Raw genomic sequence first — 16,656 nt, forward strand, 5'->3', positions numbered from 1 at the left:
TATCCTGTCTTCCGAGGTAACTAAATAAAGAGGAAAAGGGTCAAACTACTGCATGTTTAACACAAATGAATTCCCTTTTTAGCTCCAGTTCCCACGAGTATTGCTTCCCAGTGACTTTGATTTTGTACTTGTCTTTTCTGTTATTATTTATGTTTCTCTATTTCTTCTGTTTAGCAGCTGATATAGATCATAATGTCTGACCTTGTTGCAGGCAACTTTTAAATGCAATCTTCATCATATTTATTTCCAAAACATTGCTGGTAGCATAAGTGTGAATGTCAGTGTTCCTGTGAAGTAGGCAGCATGTTGAAAGCATAAGCATGAATTCCCCATCAGATGTGAAAAATGTGTTGGACATCAGTTATTTCACAACACTCGTTAACACTCGTTGATTAATGAATGTGAATCTACATCAGCTTTGTGTTAACAGTCCTGACAGAACTGTGAATCACAGTGATTCACAGATATTATTATTATTAATGAAGTGCCCCGTTCTTTTTTCACATTTTCCTCGGCTGTGTGTTCGGTACCACAGCAAGTTCATTATTTTTGTGCAGAAGAAACCAATGTATATTTTAGGACAGGACAAATTCACTTGGGCTTCGGATCAAAAGAGAAGCAATAGATTCAAGAAGAGGGAAATGTTGGCCTCCGACAACAGCCGTCAGTCCCAGTCCCGAGCACCAGAGAGTGAATCGGAGCCTTGCCCAGGCTTTGTTCTGGGCCTTGCTGGACACAGATTAGCTACGGTAACACCGGCCATTTGGCCCCGCGCCTCTGCCTTCAGACTCCCTCAGAGAAGAGGGTGTGAATGCTCACATTTACTTTTTGCCTGATTTTTCCTTTTTCATAGCGGCAGTCAAACAACAAGACATGTGCGACTTTTGGGGGGGGGGGTGATGTTAAAACAGCTCTTTTTCAATGTGGAGCGTCACTTTTCATAAGAGACACAGGGTTTGGAAACCTGGTCTCTGGCAGTGGACACTTCAAATTGTTGCTGGTTTTACCTGCAACCACACAGCAGTGTGGAGTGTGGAGCAGTGACAGGAGGAGAACTCACAGAGACACATCACAGGGAACTCCTGGGCAGGATTTGATTCTTGCACAGTAACAAGACACAATCATAGCAGAGTTACAGGTCTCGAAGTCACAGTATGTATTTTTGTTGTCAGAAGCACCTTCCTCCTCTTGTGCTGGGCGGCTTATACTTCCATGCATGTCAGTCATCCTGTTCTATGACTTAAATATCATTTCTGGCCCGAGCCTGAGGGAAGCAACCAGTACAGCCAACAATACTGCAGACTCTGAGGGTGAACACAGCTGAACACTGTTGTAATAAAGCGATGAAAATCATCATGTCTGGAACAGGTCTTGTTAAAGATAGGGTTGGTAATCCTGGAGAAGCGAGCAAGAGCAGGCTACACTGATGCATCCCTCCCATCCGCCCTCTGGTTAAAGCTACGCCCCCCCAAAACACATGAGCGTGAACTGACTGACAACTGATAGAAGCCAAAATTCCTGTAACTCCCTCTCTGACTTCTGGCTATCGTCTCTGCTTCAGTGGTGTTCGTCTCTCAGGCTGAAGACTCCGGTCATGTGCAGTGAGAGCAGGCAGCTCAGTTAGCGACAGTAGGGTACACCAGCCAATCGTTTCATTCGGTCGGTGAAGATGACTTCAACAAGGAAATTAAAAGTGTTTCAGAAACAACTTACCAACCCTACCTTTAATTGGTTTTATGTTATTTTGCCTTTCTTTAGTTTGGTCCCTTGTTGCATCTTTAGGTTTTTTCCCCTCATATGTTTAACAGCATCACTTTGATGGGCGCAACCAATTTAACTGCTTCTTTTATACAACCAAATATGTCTTTAACATTAGAGAAAAAACTGTATATGGAGTGTTGAGCACGAGCATGAAGATACTTTTTAAAGAAAAATCTAGGTTCTTAAACATCTTGTAACAACATTGTCCAACATGTTACAAGTTTTAGACGATTGGATAATATTCAAACAATCTTTGCAAACCAAATTTATGCAGGAGAAAAAAGAGAGGAAGGGGTCAAATAATTACTCAAATGACTGTTGTCCATCACAATTTACAGACTTTTCATATGTGTCATAGATACATACTAGCAAAGACAGTTGCAAGCAGGGATTTTTATGCCATTTCAAGGTTAAAACTGAAAAACAGGTTTAAATAATCCACATGTTTGATGGTTTGACTGCTCGTGCTTCCTGTTCTCCTGGATGAGCTCAAGGTATTATATTCCCTCTAAAACCAAAACTAAAGTCACACATCAGACACAAGAGCCAAGTTATAATAAACAGGAATGATCCTCCAAACCAATGACAGATTTCTTGTAGTTTTGCTTCTTAGGGAGTGTGGAAACGAGCACGACACAACTTTGAACAGTTTACTATTTAAGATTCAGCCAGCAGATACAGAACAGAGTCTCGAATAGCTTCAGGTTCACCTAGTGAATACCTAATACTCATTTTTGTCTAGCTCTTTTAATGCTAATACCCTGCAAAATTAAACTGCAAATCTGGTTGCCGACCAGAACAACCAAAGAAAAATGAGCTGAAAGACGCTTTAAAGCTCCTAAGCTGAGAGGAACTGCAGCGATTTTTCATAATCATCTTCTGTCATGTAAAACTAAAGAATTATCACTGCTCTACCATATTCTTTGTCTTGTTACTGTGATGTGAAAGAATAAAATGCATGTTGCAGCTTTAACCTCAGCTTCTCCACACATCATTTTATCATCATAACTAAATTATTCTTCTCCCTCTCTTTTTCTCTCTCTCTGTTTCTTTCTTTCCCTCTTCGTTTTTGTCTCTCTCTCTCTCTGTGTCTGTCTTTCTTCTCGTCTCTGTCTTTCCCTCTCTGTGTCCGTCTTTGCCTCTCCGTCTCCAGGATGCCAAGTTCGTGGAGGAGAGAAGGAAGCAGCTGCAGGGTTACCTTCGCACGGTGATGAACAAACTCATCCAGACGCTGCCGGAGTTCACGGCCCGCCCCTCCAAAGAGACCCTGCTGTCTCTCCTGCCATTCTGTCAGTAAGTGGACGCACACGGGAAAGGACAGCGATGCCAACACACGTGTGCAGATGCAGGATTTCTGCAACGTTTAGAGAGTAATGAAGAGTCAGGGAATGTGATAAAAGCAAACAAAACAGGAATATAAATCATTTTCTAACTTTCTTCATGTATGCACATCATTAGGCAGCAGTTTATCCACATTAAACTCAAACGTGACAGATTCCAAATTAGTTTAAATCCCATTTTATGCTCACACACTAACAAGAACCAACTGCCTGTCACTTTGTGGGGACAGTTTGTATGTACCATACCAATTAAATGAACAACGTTTCAGAAAGAATTAGGCTGTTGTGGTGGTGGTTGTTAGCGGATACAAACAGGGAGGATTAATGTCACTGAATCCCTTGCAAACAACTTCAGCTTCTCCCTGTGTTTAATTCTCATACTTGCACGTGCAGCCTATATACTGTATGTTCTCACACACACACACACACTTACACAAACACACTCAGACCAGCGAGTGTGAAAGTGCATGCTGCCTCAGATTCCCACCTGCCTACCAGGCTACATCTGAAAATGAGATGTTCCAGTCATTTCCTGTCAATATTCACATCAGTTGCCACAAACGGCAGTCTGTCGGCGAGCGCGACCCGTCACACCGTCTGACTGGAATGTCATTTCCTGTCTGGAGACATCTGAGTCATCAGGCTACACTGAAAACAACAACAACAACACATAGAATTTCTATAATTATCATAGCCTCTTCCAAATTATTCTCGTGGTTTAAGCCTTTTGAAGACGATCAGTGCGAGAACCACTGACGATAGATCTATAATTTCATAATGAATTCACAGGATAAAGCACTAAATGTATTTGCTGGTTGTGGGAACTGTCAAAGAAAGTGATCTCCACAGTATCTACACAATTACCCAAGATCATTTGGTAACCATGGTAACACATCTGCCTATCAGCATGTGAATTCAGGGATTTCCCAGATACATCAGAAAGGAAAAAAAGTAGGTTGGCTGTTTTTCTTTGTCCTGTATACAAACCATTCATCCATCCCTCCATCCATTATCGACACTACCTATTCTTAGAGGGTTGCAGGTTTAGCTGAAGGCAATCCCAGCTGACATGAGGCGCCTACAATTGAAAGTTTTCAATTGATCTCTGCATGTATTTGGACCGAGGGAGGAAGCCGGAGAAAACCCACAGAGACACGAGGAGAACTTCATTACAGTACACGATCCCCATCTTATTTCTACCTGTTCTACGTCCTTTTTGGCAAATGAATTCCAGTTGCAGGCTTTGTGAAATTATGAGAGAAGATAAATGAGTTAAGCATCTTTTCTTGTGGCTTTTAGATCCCAATGGTTGCACTCAAGGAATCACAAGAAAGTATTTAGAAAATGGTAAAAACGTTTATTTAGTGTCAAAATTCACAAGCATGAAACTATACTTCTCAATGCTGGGGGGGGGTTGACAAACAGAAGTATGACACTCAGGGCAGGTACAGGTAATCAGGGAGGGGGAGACACAGGAAGAGCAGGAAGTGAAGTGACCCTGAAAAGAGACGAGATGTGAGCGACAACGAAAAAGTAACGGAACTAAAGTGGAGATGTGACAGCTGGTCGTCCTCAAGACACGGAACTTTAAAGACCCTGCACACCCCTACAGCTCTTCTCAATTATTCCGACTGATTAAACCTCCACTCAGGTTGAAGCAGGGTGGAGCTACGGTCATTTAATTGATTAAATAAAAAAATTGATTGAATTTTCAAGGGGCACCATACCAAGAACAATCATTAAAGATATATATTACCATATTGCACAAGTAGATACATTCATATTGAGAGATAAGTCTCCATAGTGTTTGGTCCAGTGGAGTTTGAGGACCAGACAGACAGGCCTGTATAAAGCCCCCAAAGCTCATACTGCTCATTATTGAGTCTGTCCTGAGAGCCTTAATAATCAAATCTCTCCCTCTCATATCTGTGAGCTGAAATAGAAACCTTTCCACTGCATGTCTTTGACTGACATGAAATATTAGTGTGTCAAGCCACTGAAGCCTGCTTCACACTTCACTGTCTGCTGTTCATCACACCCTGATATATTGTTATGCAGAGTTCGTTCTATTCTTACTCAGTTGTATCGCCTGCCAGTGTAATTTTTGTATCACACAGCAGGTGAAGAATAAGGGAAGAAAGATTGAACAACAGACTAACAGAAGATGATGGACAACTTTGTTGTACTTGGTGGTGAAAGAGCAAATGGGTCAGTTAGTGTTAGGGCTAAGTTATGTTGCCTCTGTGTACGAAGGGAGAAACTTCGTATGACAATGTAACCAGCACTGCCCACATACTCCCTATGTCCTGTGAGGTTAGGGGTAGAAGTCTGAAATCCAGGTGTGGTTGAAAAGGTGTAGAATGTATGTGACGTTTCCCATATGTCCGGCACGAAGCATGTCCTAGTTATTGTTATTCAAAAATGGCTCATGAAAGATGAATAAAAACAAAGTATGTCAGTTTGAACCAATTAAGTTTAGATTTTTTTCAAATCAGCACATTTTTAGAGAGAAGATAGAAGTTGTCTCCTTTCAAATGAGGTGTCATACATGTATTATGACCTTATAGTATAAGCTTTTGCATTTGGGCATTTCAAATAGGCAAAAAATTGATTTTAAGGGGATTACCTATCCACTTGAAGGTAGCACAGAGTTGAGAGTTCCCGACAGTGTCAAGGGTGGAGGAGGTTTTTCCTCCCGGCTGTTCCGCAGTAACTGTTTGTCCCTGTGCCTGAGCAAAATGACATCAAATAGATGATTGTAGTGTTTAACCAACTCCAAGTTTCTCCTCAAAAAGTTCCACCAAAGGTTCTTCCTCGTGTCCTCTGGTTATCTATCAGCTACCCTGCCCCCCATGATTTCCAGTGGTACTGCTCTGTTTTGTCTGTGTCCATAATTCGTCAGTTTCCATATAAGCATCTAACATTGAGCATAAAAGATCCTTTAGGGGTCAAACTCTTCTTGTGTGACCCTCTGTAAAAAGTTAGCCTTAGGGTTTAGATCATTCAAACAGAAATAGCAACAGGACGTTACAGCAACATCTTGAGCATCATGTAACACGTTGCAGAGAGACTGCGGACACGTCTGCCTTGGATGAAGTTCAGCAGTGGCAGCTGACAGAGAGTCGATGATTAAGTATGTGTTGTCCACCTGCTGTAATGGGTCGTGACATGAGAATCTTTACCCCCCCCCGTGACTCAGTGGAATGACAGTCGACGGTGGATCAAACTAGATCAGCATACCATGATGTTCCTGGCTTGTGTGTGTGTGTGTGTGTGCGTGCGCATGCAGAGCTCACACCAGATTCTCTTCGCAAAAATGTCAAGGCCAGTGCTGCCATGATGTTTAATGGTTGGACACGATGTTGCTGTCTTATCTCGACTCCGTAACTGCCTGCTCGGTTAGCGTCATCAAACCTGTGGGGGTCTTACATCCTCAGTGAGGGATGAAAGTGGGATTAGTCTGTTCATTAACTCAGTGATGGGGGAGGGCAGGGAGGAGGAGAGGGTGCAGCCACAAAGAGAGAATACTGTTTGGTCCTAAAGGCCAAACATAAACACACAGATTATCTGACCACAGTGTCCCAATCAAATGCTTGGATGCAGAGGTCGGTCAATAATCATGTTTTTTTGCTTTGATATTTTAATCACAAAATATTAGACTTCAATATTTTAGGTGGTCTTATATAAAAAGTACTTTCAGCTGCAGTTCCAAAGACCTTTAGGGTTTACAGAACTTATGCTAAAATATGAAAAGTATTTGCTAAGACGAATCAAATCCATGGAGCTATAGAGGCTTGATATCCACCTTTTTCTGTGATGCTCTGTGGGGACCAGTGGCCTGGATCTGAGGGTTGGGGTCCAATTTGCGTTGCTTCAAATTATTGTATATTTTGCAGATCTGTATTTCTTTGTTTCTTATGATGAATGAGAAAAACATTTGATGAAAGAAACAAGAAACTTAAAGGTCCCTCTCCACTCTGTAAGGTACATTTATCCCTGCTCTGTGTGAGTGGGTTTTAATGGACCTCACAACAGATCTACTCTCTTAGCTTGTTCATTTGTTTTACTGATCAATACTAAATGAAAGCATTTCTATATAATTAGCATTTGCCTGCAATATTTTTTAAGTGCCTCAATTTCTAGGCTGTTATATATTCATTATTATCTGTGTACAGCCAATTATCCCCTCGACCTCCATGATGCCACCAGATGTTGTCACTCGCAGATTTGTGACACAGTATTAAGCCTGTACGAGAGTGCATCGACTCTAATATGAGATGACAGATGTTCTGATGCATCGAGAGAATTAGGAGCCAGTGAAGAGGGAAAAATGACAAGAGGCAGTTTAGTGAAGAAAGGAGCGGGGAATAGGACAGTGGAGGATGGAGGTAGAGAGCACTGGACTGAGGAGGAGACAGACGCAAGGGGAAAAAGATGTGGAAAAAGATGGAAAGGCAGATGAGGGTTCGGCACTTCAGATTCCCTGCTGAGGCACTTGCTGCTCAAAGGCCAGATGGATCTCAAAACTGCTTAATTATGGTACTGACCTAGACGTCCTATGAAAATGGCTGGCACTCGAAGCGTTATGGGTTATTTTGTCATTGTCATGGACATAATTCCTTTTAGGAAGCCAACTGTTAGTTTTTTACTGTTTACGTGGTTGGAATTGAGTCATTCAAGAGCTACATTACATTCTACTCCCCTGGCTGGATTTTGTCTTAATTGAATCACGCTGATGTAAGTTGACAGGAAACTCGCTTGGACGGGTTCCCACCGCTTTGATTTGACTCAGCAGTAGTTTGACAAAAGCACTGACACCATACGTCGCTATGTGACCACTCTGGTCTTTTGCAGACAAGATATAAAAGGTAAAAGCAGATGACGTCCTGTGACTTCATGTACTGTATTTATTCCTTTAGGCTTTTACTTTTGCTCTTGTTTTTGCTAGGGCACTTTTTTTTCCTCTTGGTGTCTGGGAATGTTTTATTCATTTTCTGTTCTTGTTTTTTTTGTAAATGATGTCTCCACCTAAATGTATTTCCAACTAAAGGTTGAATGAATTTCAAAAGAATCCGATAAATGATCCTAAGAGAAATAAGAGGGATGTACAGGAATTCAGTCCTGTTTCATGTTGGTAGTGGGCGGTACTCTTTTCCACTCTGTTCATATGATATATCTGATTTTTGGACTTAGAAAATGATTGGCTAAAAAAACCCCCCCATCAACTCAAGGTCCACATACTGGCTTATTTCAGTGCTAGGTCACATGTTCTTTGTCAGTGGGATGATGCAGGAGTTTCCCCAGTTGTCATGGAGATTGATGTTTTGACACGTGAGCTGAATGGCTGTTACGGTTCATCAAATCAAACCATATCAAGGTCCCACCAATACACACACACTCAACCAATCACAAGCCAGTCTCAGCTGTCAATCATGACGTTTCACCCTGTTGTTATAGTATTAATATTATATAATTAAAACTGAACCTACTGGAAAAATCAAACACTTAAACAAACATCAATGTGATAAGAACTACGTAAAAAATGACAGAAACCATCTTTGAGAAAGAATTCTATGACGGTCCATGACCCATCCATTAACACGGAGGACGAGGGATTTATGACCTATACTGCATCCAACCACTAGGGGGCGATCAAGATGGTTTGGTTTCACTTCCGGTAGCTGTGTCCCTATTCAGAGGTGGCCTCCTTCGAGGGAGGCAGTGTACCCTAACCCCATGAAAAAGACGGTCTTTGTGGGTCGCATAGAGCGTGAAGGCTGAACCGAAAGAAGACAGTCCACAGAGAATGTCCTTGATCGGTGTCACCAGCTTGTCCTGCCCTTACTGCTGTCACGTAGCAACAGAGAGGGAGAAGGAGAAAGTTTTAATGCCCCTTGGTTTTTTTGGACATCGCTTGCTGGCCCCATTACCTCATTGAAAAAATGTCTGTCATTGAAGCGTAATGAATCCTGGGATAGGATTTCCACCCGTTGGAGCCTTTTTTTCTCTGGGATTAAAGGAGGCATTTGTTGGAGCCTTTCGAAATGGGGCAGCCTAATCACGTTGCTTCCTTGAGGCACAGCTGCAGTCTTTGGTCTTCATGATTAATCCACCTTTCTAATGAACACATGTTATTTATTTTTCATTTTGCAGTGTTTCTTTTTGACGGCCAACACACTGATGTGCTCAGATCAGCTATTTTTCTCACCTGTCTGGAACCGCGACATGTTCCCACCTCTCGTTAGACTCGGACAGCACTTAGTACGCAGTGCGACCTCAACACTCAACACATGGTTTACTGAGAACACACAGAGCACACACTCAGTCTCACTCTCGCCTTATTGACCATTTGCCTCAGTAAAGAAACACAGAGTTGCAGACCTTTGTCTCACTGTCAAGAGCAGTTTGTGGCAGTTTGACTTCAGTAGGTGTGTGTGTGTGTGTGAAAGGAAATGTAGCAGGAATAGTTTCATTATTCAGCGTGTATTATTCATTGCACCCCACCATTTACTGTGAGACAATCAATTTGATGAATGCTTGTTTGTGTACCTGTTTACTCTAATTATGCTCCTCTGCAGCATTATTAATATTCCAACAGTGCCTGGGAAAGTTATTATCCAGCACAAGTCAATGACTTGTCCAAATGGGGACAAGCCCATGCTGAGAGAAAGTAAAGAAATCTATAAGCCTAATTACTTTATCACATTTAGCTCCTTACCCCAGTTTGATATGAATAAATGAGACGTCCCGGGGTTTTCAACTCGGCATGCTGCCCCCAATTTAGCATGATTTTTGCTGATATAACCCTCAACCGCATCGCTGTGTGGCCAAATTCAAATTGTGAAGGCATTTGATTGAACCTGCCCGGTGTTGGTGGAGGTACAGGAATAAGTGGCACTACATTCTGTGACGGAGGAAAAGGGAAAATGTTCATCGTATTGACAAAGTTTAGGTTTTTCTCCGATTGGTTAGTCATAAGCTGCTTTTAAGACACGCAGTGAACTCCAGATGATCTCCTGAAATTATCCAGAGGGGCTGTATGTGAGAACCCAAATTCAGTTGCTGCGGACAATCTGGAATTCTTCCTGCCAGCCCCATAGTAAAAACTCCGGGTGAGGCCACGTGAGAATACAGCGAGAGAGTGGCCGCATTACATATCATATCATATCATTAAGCTGACGCGTTTATCCAAAGCGACCTACAATAAGTGCAGTCAGTGCATTTCTGATAAGTGATGGATGCCAAACTAGAAAACAAGTATCTCAGCATGAAAATGAGGAGACATGCACAATGATGATACCAACAAAGATGTCAACTAAGAGAGAAGAATAGATTTGAGAGCTTTTGGCTGTTAGGGCCGACGCAGATGTCCATGTGTAGTTAAAAGAAAGTTCGGACTGTATTGTCCGGACATTTTCGTTACTGAAAACGACAACTTTCTCCCACCTGAGCCTTTGTTTATGTTGATAGTTATGACAGACACTTTGTACTCAACCTGTGGGCCTTTCAGGGCCATGTCTGACTGTCTCTTCTGTGTCTCGGCCCTAACTCCTAACAGAGCCTCTCTGCGCTCTCGCTGTGCTGCTGTCTTAGCCCCTGCTGCCTCACATGAAAGCACATGGCTGGCAACGACACTTTCAGCCAAAGCACCTCACCACGAGTGCATTTATTTATAGCACGTGTTTCCGTTATTTATTAAAAATCGCTTTGTCAGAGTAGCCACTGCCTTTAAAGTCACTTCTTCAGCAAGAGCAACAGTTGGGGGTTCGGGGGGTTTACTGTCTTGGGGCTGAAACGCTTGATTAGTAGAATAGGGGAACACAAAGGTGCTTCAGACAACAAGAAAGCATTTAACTCCAGGTATTCACTCCCTCTGCTTTTCATTTCCTTCCCTCAACAAGTGCCTCTCGTTCATTCTCACTGTTATCAGATAAGACTCAGGGGATAAGGGGGTTCATGTTGTGAGGACTGTCGTCAGGGTAACTAGGGCAATGATGTCATCGAGTGGCCAAGCTTATTTCCTCCCGAGTAATGAAAAGCCTCAACATCTTCATAAGATCAGAAAAAGACTGTAATCTGATGCATTGTGTCACAAATAATGACTTTTGGTCGTGAGGGAATAATGAGGTTTTTAAATAATGAGATAAAATTAAACATAGTGATAAAACAAAAAACGTACCAGATGCTAAACCAGGAAATCACATAATATGAAGTTTGTACATTTTTCTTTAGCCAAAAGCTAAAGTGAGAAAATAAGTTTACAGTGTTTTTCAGCTCTAACAGAAGCTGCAAGTGTTATAATGCGTTCATGTGATGTCGAAATAATAAGAAAAACGTGTTAAATCACGTAAAACACCTTTTCAACACAGATGATGACATCAGCGGAAATTTGTATTTTGCTGCACTCTTTTAAAATAATGTAGAATAACTGTGATTCATTTCATTTGGTTTCACCATTTGCTGTTCTGGCTAATGTCTGGTTTTCCAGAAGGAAGATGATTCAGAGGCAGCATCAGTGGTTTGTTTGAACACTAATGAGAACAATAAACTTGATAATAAACTTCACCACATGTTTATTTAATGCTTTTTTCTTCTCCTACGTAGAGACACACCCCAGGCAAACGACGGAGGAGCCAAGACGCCCCGGTCCAAAAATTCCTCCCGTTTCCCCAGACTGGGCCGCAGCCGCAACCAGGAAACACGACCGGAGCCTCAGAGTGGAGACCTGTAACTTCAGAGTCTCGGAAGCAACACTCTGACTTTACAGGCAGGAGACGACAATGTTCCAGTGTCTCTGGACTATGAGGACATATAGGGAGCCTGGCGGACCTTCAAAGCCTTACAAATAAAAAAAATAAAAAAAAACGCTCAGTTCAGGAGGAGGCGCTCACACCGCCTCCTTTCTAGATGAACACATACATGTTTCTGAGCATTGCCCGGCTGGGTAAAGGAGAAAAGACTCCCCTGAGGCTGCCTATCAGTGGATCCAATCATACAGCACCTCTTACCTCATGGAGAGACCCTCAGACTCTCTGTAAACTGCACACGGACTCACCTGGACTGCTCTCTTATCTCCAACACAATGAGGTGATGGGGACGTGTATTCTTTATTTTATTTTTTTTACTCTGCTCAGTTTTGTAGTGGTCATGGTCACAGTGCCTACAGTGTTTTGTAGCTGCTTTCCTGCTCTGAGGGAAGGACGCAGAGGGGAAGTGGGACGAAGTATTCTCAAGGTGAAAGTTGTTTTTCAGCTAACGTATCAACATGTTGGTGCCATTACATTCTAGACGAGGTTTATTCACACCTCCACTATTGGGTGGAGCACTCCTTCGTGGACAATTCCTTTTTTCTTACTTCTATTATATTACTATTACAACTATAACAGATAGTCTGAAGGAGGTGCATATCTTACATCTCTTGATGTCATCATAAATGCAGTAATTATCAAAATAAAGTATTTAAAATTTTAAATTCCACTACATGATCAGGGTTAAATCCCTCTCAAAAAACCATAATCACTTTGGGACAGTTTGAAAATCATTGTGGTTGGAAAGTCAGAATATGTTTTGCTTTTTGAAAATTAAGACCCTGTGCATTATATCAATATTTTCTTCGTACCCGGACCTTGACCTAGAAAATAAATAATGATATTGAGTTGGAACAGCTCAACGTAAATAGATAAAAGAGGCAAATGATAAATAATTCATGTTGTGTAATCCAGTTCAAGCATCAATATGTTGGTGGAAAAGTTATGGCTATCATAACAGAATTATAAAGACACTTTGTCAGAATGAAGATCTACTTAACCATGGCCAAACTTTACTTGCAATACCGGCACATAAAAGATTTTTTAAATTAATTTCTGCACGGTCTCTAATTAATATAAAGAAGCATAAATTCTTGCCGTTTTCCTCTCACAAATATCTCTCCTCACATCCGCGTCTTAGATCAATTTCCAATCCCTGCTGTGATGTATCTGATGAGTTCATGTCAAAGAGTGATTAGATTAGAAAGGAAGGGGAACACTTTCGTACCATTAAATATAGATGGATGGGTGAGCCGAGTTTCCGCGGGTCATCACAGGTCGACTGGCTGCACTGCAAAAAATCCAGTGTTTAAAGATTGTTTACCTAATGTGTCTTAGCAGGACTTAATGCCGCATTATGTTGCAAATGAATGTTTTAACGATGACTAAACACTTGAAGAAAAGCTGCTTGTTGGAGTGCAAGCAGAGGGCTGCTGAGCATCAAGTGTATGTAGAACAGAAGCTCATGCATATGTATGGATTACCCAAGAGTAGTCGGAGACTATGTTCAACTGAGGAGCGATTGTGTTCGAAGGTTTTCGGAAAACTTGAATCAAAGGGTAGGTTCGCAAAATGGTAAACACTGTTCACTGTCGATGAGGGGAGGTGCACAAACAAGGCTTGTGGGTTTTAATTAAGTTGTTATTCTGACACAGAAATGACCCGCACAACAATCCAACTACTGGGAAAACCATCACAAGGATACTGTGGAATAAATGTTTTTATCCGAGAGATTCTGTCTGTGGATAATGTGACGAGCTGTCCAATAAAGTCATCAACATGGGAAATCATTAAGAGAGAGTTATCTAGAAAGTGTATTCTACATATTTAACGTTGCACTACTATAATTTTAAATTTGTCCAGGGCACAAAGAAAGGAGGAAGACATGGGTCGTCTTTTTTTATCCAACACATTTCTTTTTCTTCGTCGAAACCTGGCATCTGAACCTACAGACAGGTGGCACCCTGTGGAGATTATTAGTGTAGCTATGGAACAATGTTTTCACTGTATATGTGGGCCACTTACGCAATCGTTCACGCTAATCTGCTGATAGATATTTAGGAGCACTATCATGCAAAGAGGTTTTGGAATGTGAAGAGATAGGAAGACTGCTACCTGGCGAAGAGAGAAATTTAAAAAATGCAAATCAAATCAAAAACCGAGCTTGACAAATGTTGTAAAAGAACAAAAGTGCACTCCAAACAGCATTTCAGATGTACAAAAAAAATCTCACAACAGCAATTATCTTTTCTCTGATAAAAGAAAACAACGTAAAATAGCAGACTACACGTCCTTCAGAGTGGTACCTCCTGTCTGTGCGGCTGTCAGATCAAAGTTGTGGTGAGCGAAAAAAGGAACCTGCCTATTACATGTTGTCAACATCATGGCGACTGTCAAGAAAATAAAAGTTCATGTTTTAAATCTTTTTGTTACAATTATAGACAAGTATGTCGACTTTGCGGGGACATGCTCGCTGTGATGAAAAAGGGCCAATCTCAAGCGTCATTACAGCTGCAAACATGCAAAGTGCTCCTCGCTCACGTTAACACTCTTCTGTGGAGTTTGGGTGCCAAAAAACAGCTTTCACATCACTGCTCTCTGTGTTTAAAGGGACAGTTCACCCGAAAATGAAAATTCACTCATCATCTACTCACCACTATGCCGACGGAGGGGTGGGTGAAGTGTTCGAGTCCACAAAACACTTCAGGAGTTTCAGGTGTTAACAGCGTTGCAGCCAAATCCAATACAATTGAAGTGAATGGTGACTGATTATGCAAATGTAAAAAAACAACAGAGAAAAAACACAAAATGCCTCCTTACTGCTAGTGTGGTGTCATCCAAGTGTCCGTGTGCCTAAATGTCCTCTGTGATCCATCACTTGAACGCAAGGATATCAGAGGACATTTAGGTTAAAAACATGGTGTAAATGACCTCGTTTCGAGTCATTTTGGGGTGAACTATCCCTTTAATAGTGAGTAAAAGCTGATAGCTAAGAAAGTGAAATTTGCAGCCAAAGAGTTCTCTTGCAGTCTGCTCTCATTTATATTTCTGTCCTTGCCTCGGTCAGCAGTCAGGCCTTATCTATCGGTGTCACAGCAAAGAGAGCTCAACAATAAAGTACAGTCCATACACAACCAATGTTTCTGCATGGGTGTTGTTGGATGAAGGCAAAAGGGGCAATCGTGCTGCAACAATAAGCTTTGAATGTGTGAACGCATGTCACTGTGTAGGGACATACAGAAGATATATATGATCTAATTTAAATGCAGAAGGTGTGCGCCAAAGCATGAATGTGTTTATACGGCGAGATGAACGTGTCAACGCTCCAGTTAGATTCTGCATATGAACAATATGCGTAAATGGCCGGCTGCATGCTATGAGTTCCATGGTTGGAGCATCTGTGGCCCACCGAGCGTCGATTATTTAACCATTACTGCTTCTCTGAGCCTTCATTCAAACCACCCAGCCATTTCAGCAAAATTGTTTTCATTTTCTTTCGCTTATTTTTAGTCTGTGCTGCATTTGCTGTACCCATGGAAGAATGGCAGGGGTGTTCTAAAATACTAAAAGCCCATTGTCCATTGACCAGAAAATTGGTTACAAGGCAGTTTAAGCCTTGGGTGGCTGCTTTTAGCAATGTTAGACACCACGCTCACATAAACACATTTGGCTGCTTGTAAGCCAAAGACACTGAGCACCGATACAGACATCCACTTTTTCTAAAGCCCAGGAAAATGCCCAGAAAAACTGGGCCCGGACATTTTCCAGAGTTTGCCTTTCACATCTGAAGAACGCAGGAGGAGACTGTCCGGTTCAGACGTGTTCACAACAAGCAGGAAAACGAAGACGAGCGGTGGCGTCTGGGTAGAGTCACTACTCACAGTTTATTTGTTTACAGCCTCGACACCGCCATCAGCTCTTATCACCTAAAGCTCTTGAATTTATTTTCTTGTGTGACACCACTTTTTCACCCTGAGATGTTTTTTTTATTCTTCCACTTTTGCTTCAGTTGCGTGTTAGAAATGCCGTCAACACACTAACTTGCTCCTGGGAACCTCCAGACTCTTTTCCTTCTGTATTCTCACATCAGCTCAATGATGTTTTCCAGAAGGAAAAGTTCCTGAAAATGTCATTTGCTTTCTCAAATACAGCCCCTCTGGAAAAGTTCAGAGTCAGAAAGCAGCTTTATAGTGTGGAACAACCTGGCTTGGCCTTACATACAATATGTATAGTATATCCTACAGTACACAACCTACCTGGCTAAGTCATAGTTGTTCAAATTTGATAGACTTGTTGTGTTGTAAAACTTTTTCCCAGCAGACGTTTTGACAGCCGGTGAACACCGATGTGACTGATCTTATTATTTATGCTCTGTTCGATGTTAATTCATGTGACACCTGTTTAGTATTTCATGTCAAAATGGCTGCTGTGAGGAGTAGCAGGTGTGTAGCAACAGGGGAGGCGAAGCAAGCCGGGGCCGTGAGCCGAGAGGCGGCCCCTGATGTTGGACCCCTCAGGTCCCTTGTGCCTGTGGAGCCCAGAGTTCCCTGGAGAAAAAGGATCTATGCTGCGTTCCAGACAGGGGTCGTCTGACCTCTCACTAGAAAATGGACCATATTGGCAATAACACCAGCCTGGAAGCAAGATGGTGGTCTGCATGAGACAAATTCTGACTTTGTGAAAGATACAAGTAAAAATAATTAGAATTGGGTATTTATCAATAGAGAAAAAATTGAAGGTCACCAGAG

At 41.9% G+C, this 16,656-nt stretch overlaps 1 protein-coding gene across 1 annotated transcript in view; it reads left to right on the plus strand.

Annotated features, from left to right (window-relative positions):
• snx29 (sorting nexin 29) overlaps nt 1-13,698 on the plus strand; it is a 140,438-nt gene extending 126,740 nt beyond the window's left edge. Inside the window, exons 20-21 of the mRNA XM_035145252.2 lie at nt 2,915-3,054; nt 11,706-13,698. Coding sequence (XP_035001143.1) covers nt 2,915-3,054; nt 11,706-11,832 — 267 coding nt within the window. The 3' untranslated portion in view covers nt 11,833-13,698. The remainder of the gene's footprint in view (nt 1-2,914; nt 3,055-11,705) is intronic.
• Nucleotides 13,699-16,656: the final 2,958 nt, after the last annotated feature.

The sequence above is a fragment of the Hippoglossus stenolepis genome, chromosome 21 (assembly GCF_022539355.2).
Source record: "Hippoglossus stenolepis isolate QCI-W04-F060 chromosome 21, HSTE1.2, whole genome shotgun sequence".
NCBI classification, from domain to species: domain Eukaryota; kingdom Metazoa; phylum Chordata; class Actinopteri; order Pleuronectiformes; family Pleuronectidae; genus Hippoglossus; species Hippoglossus stenolepis.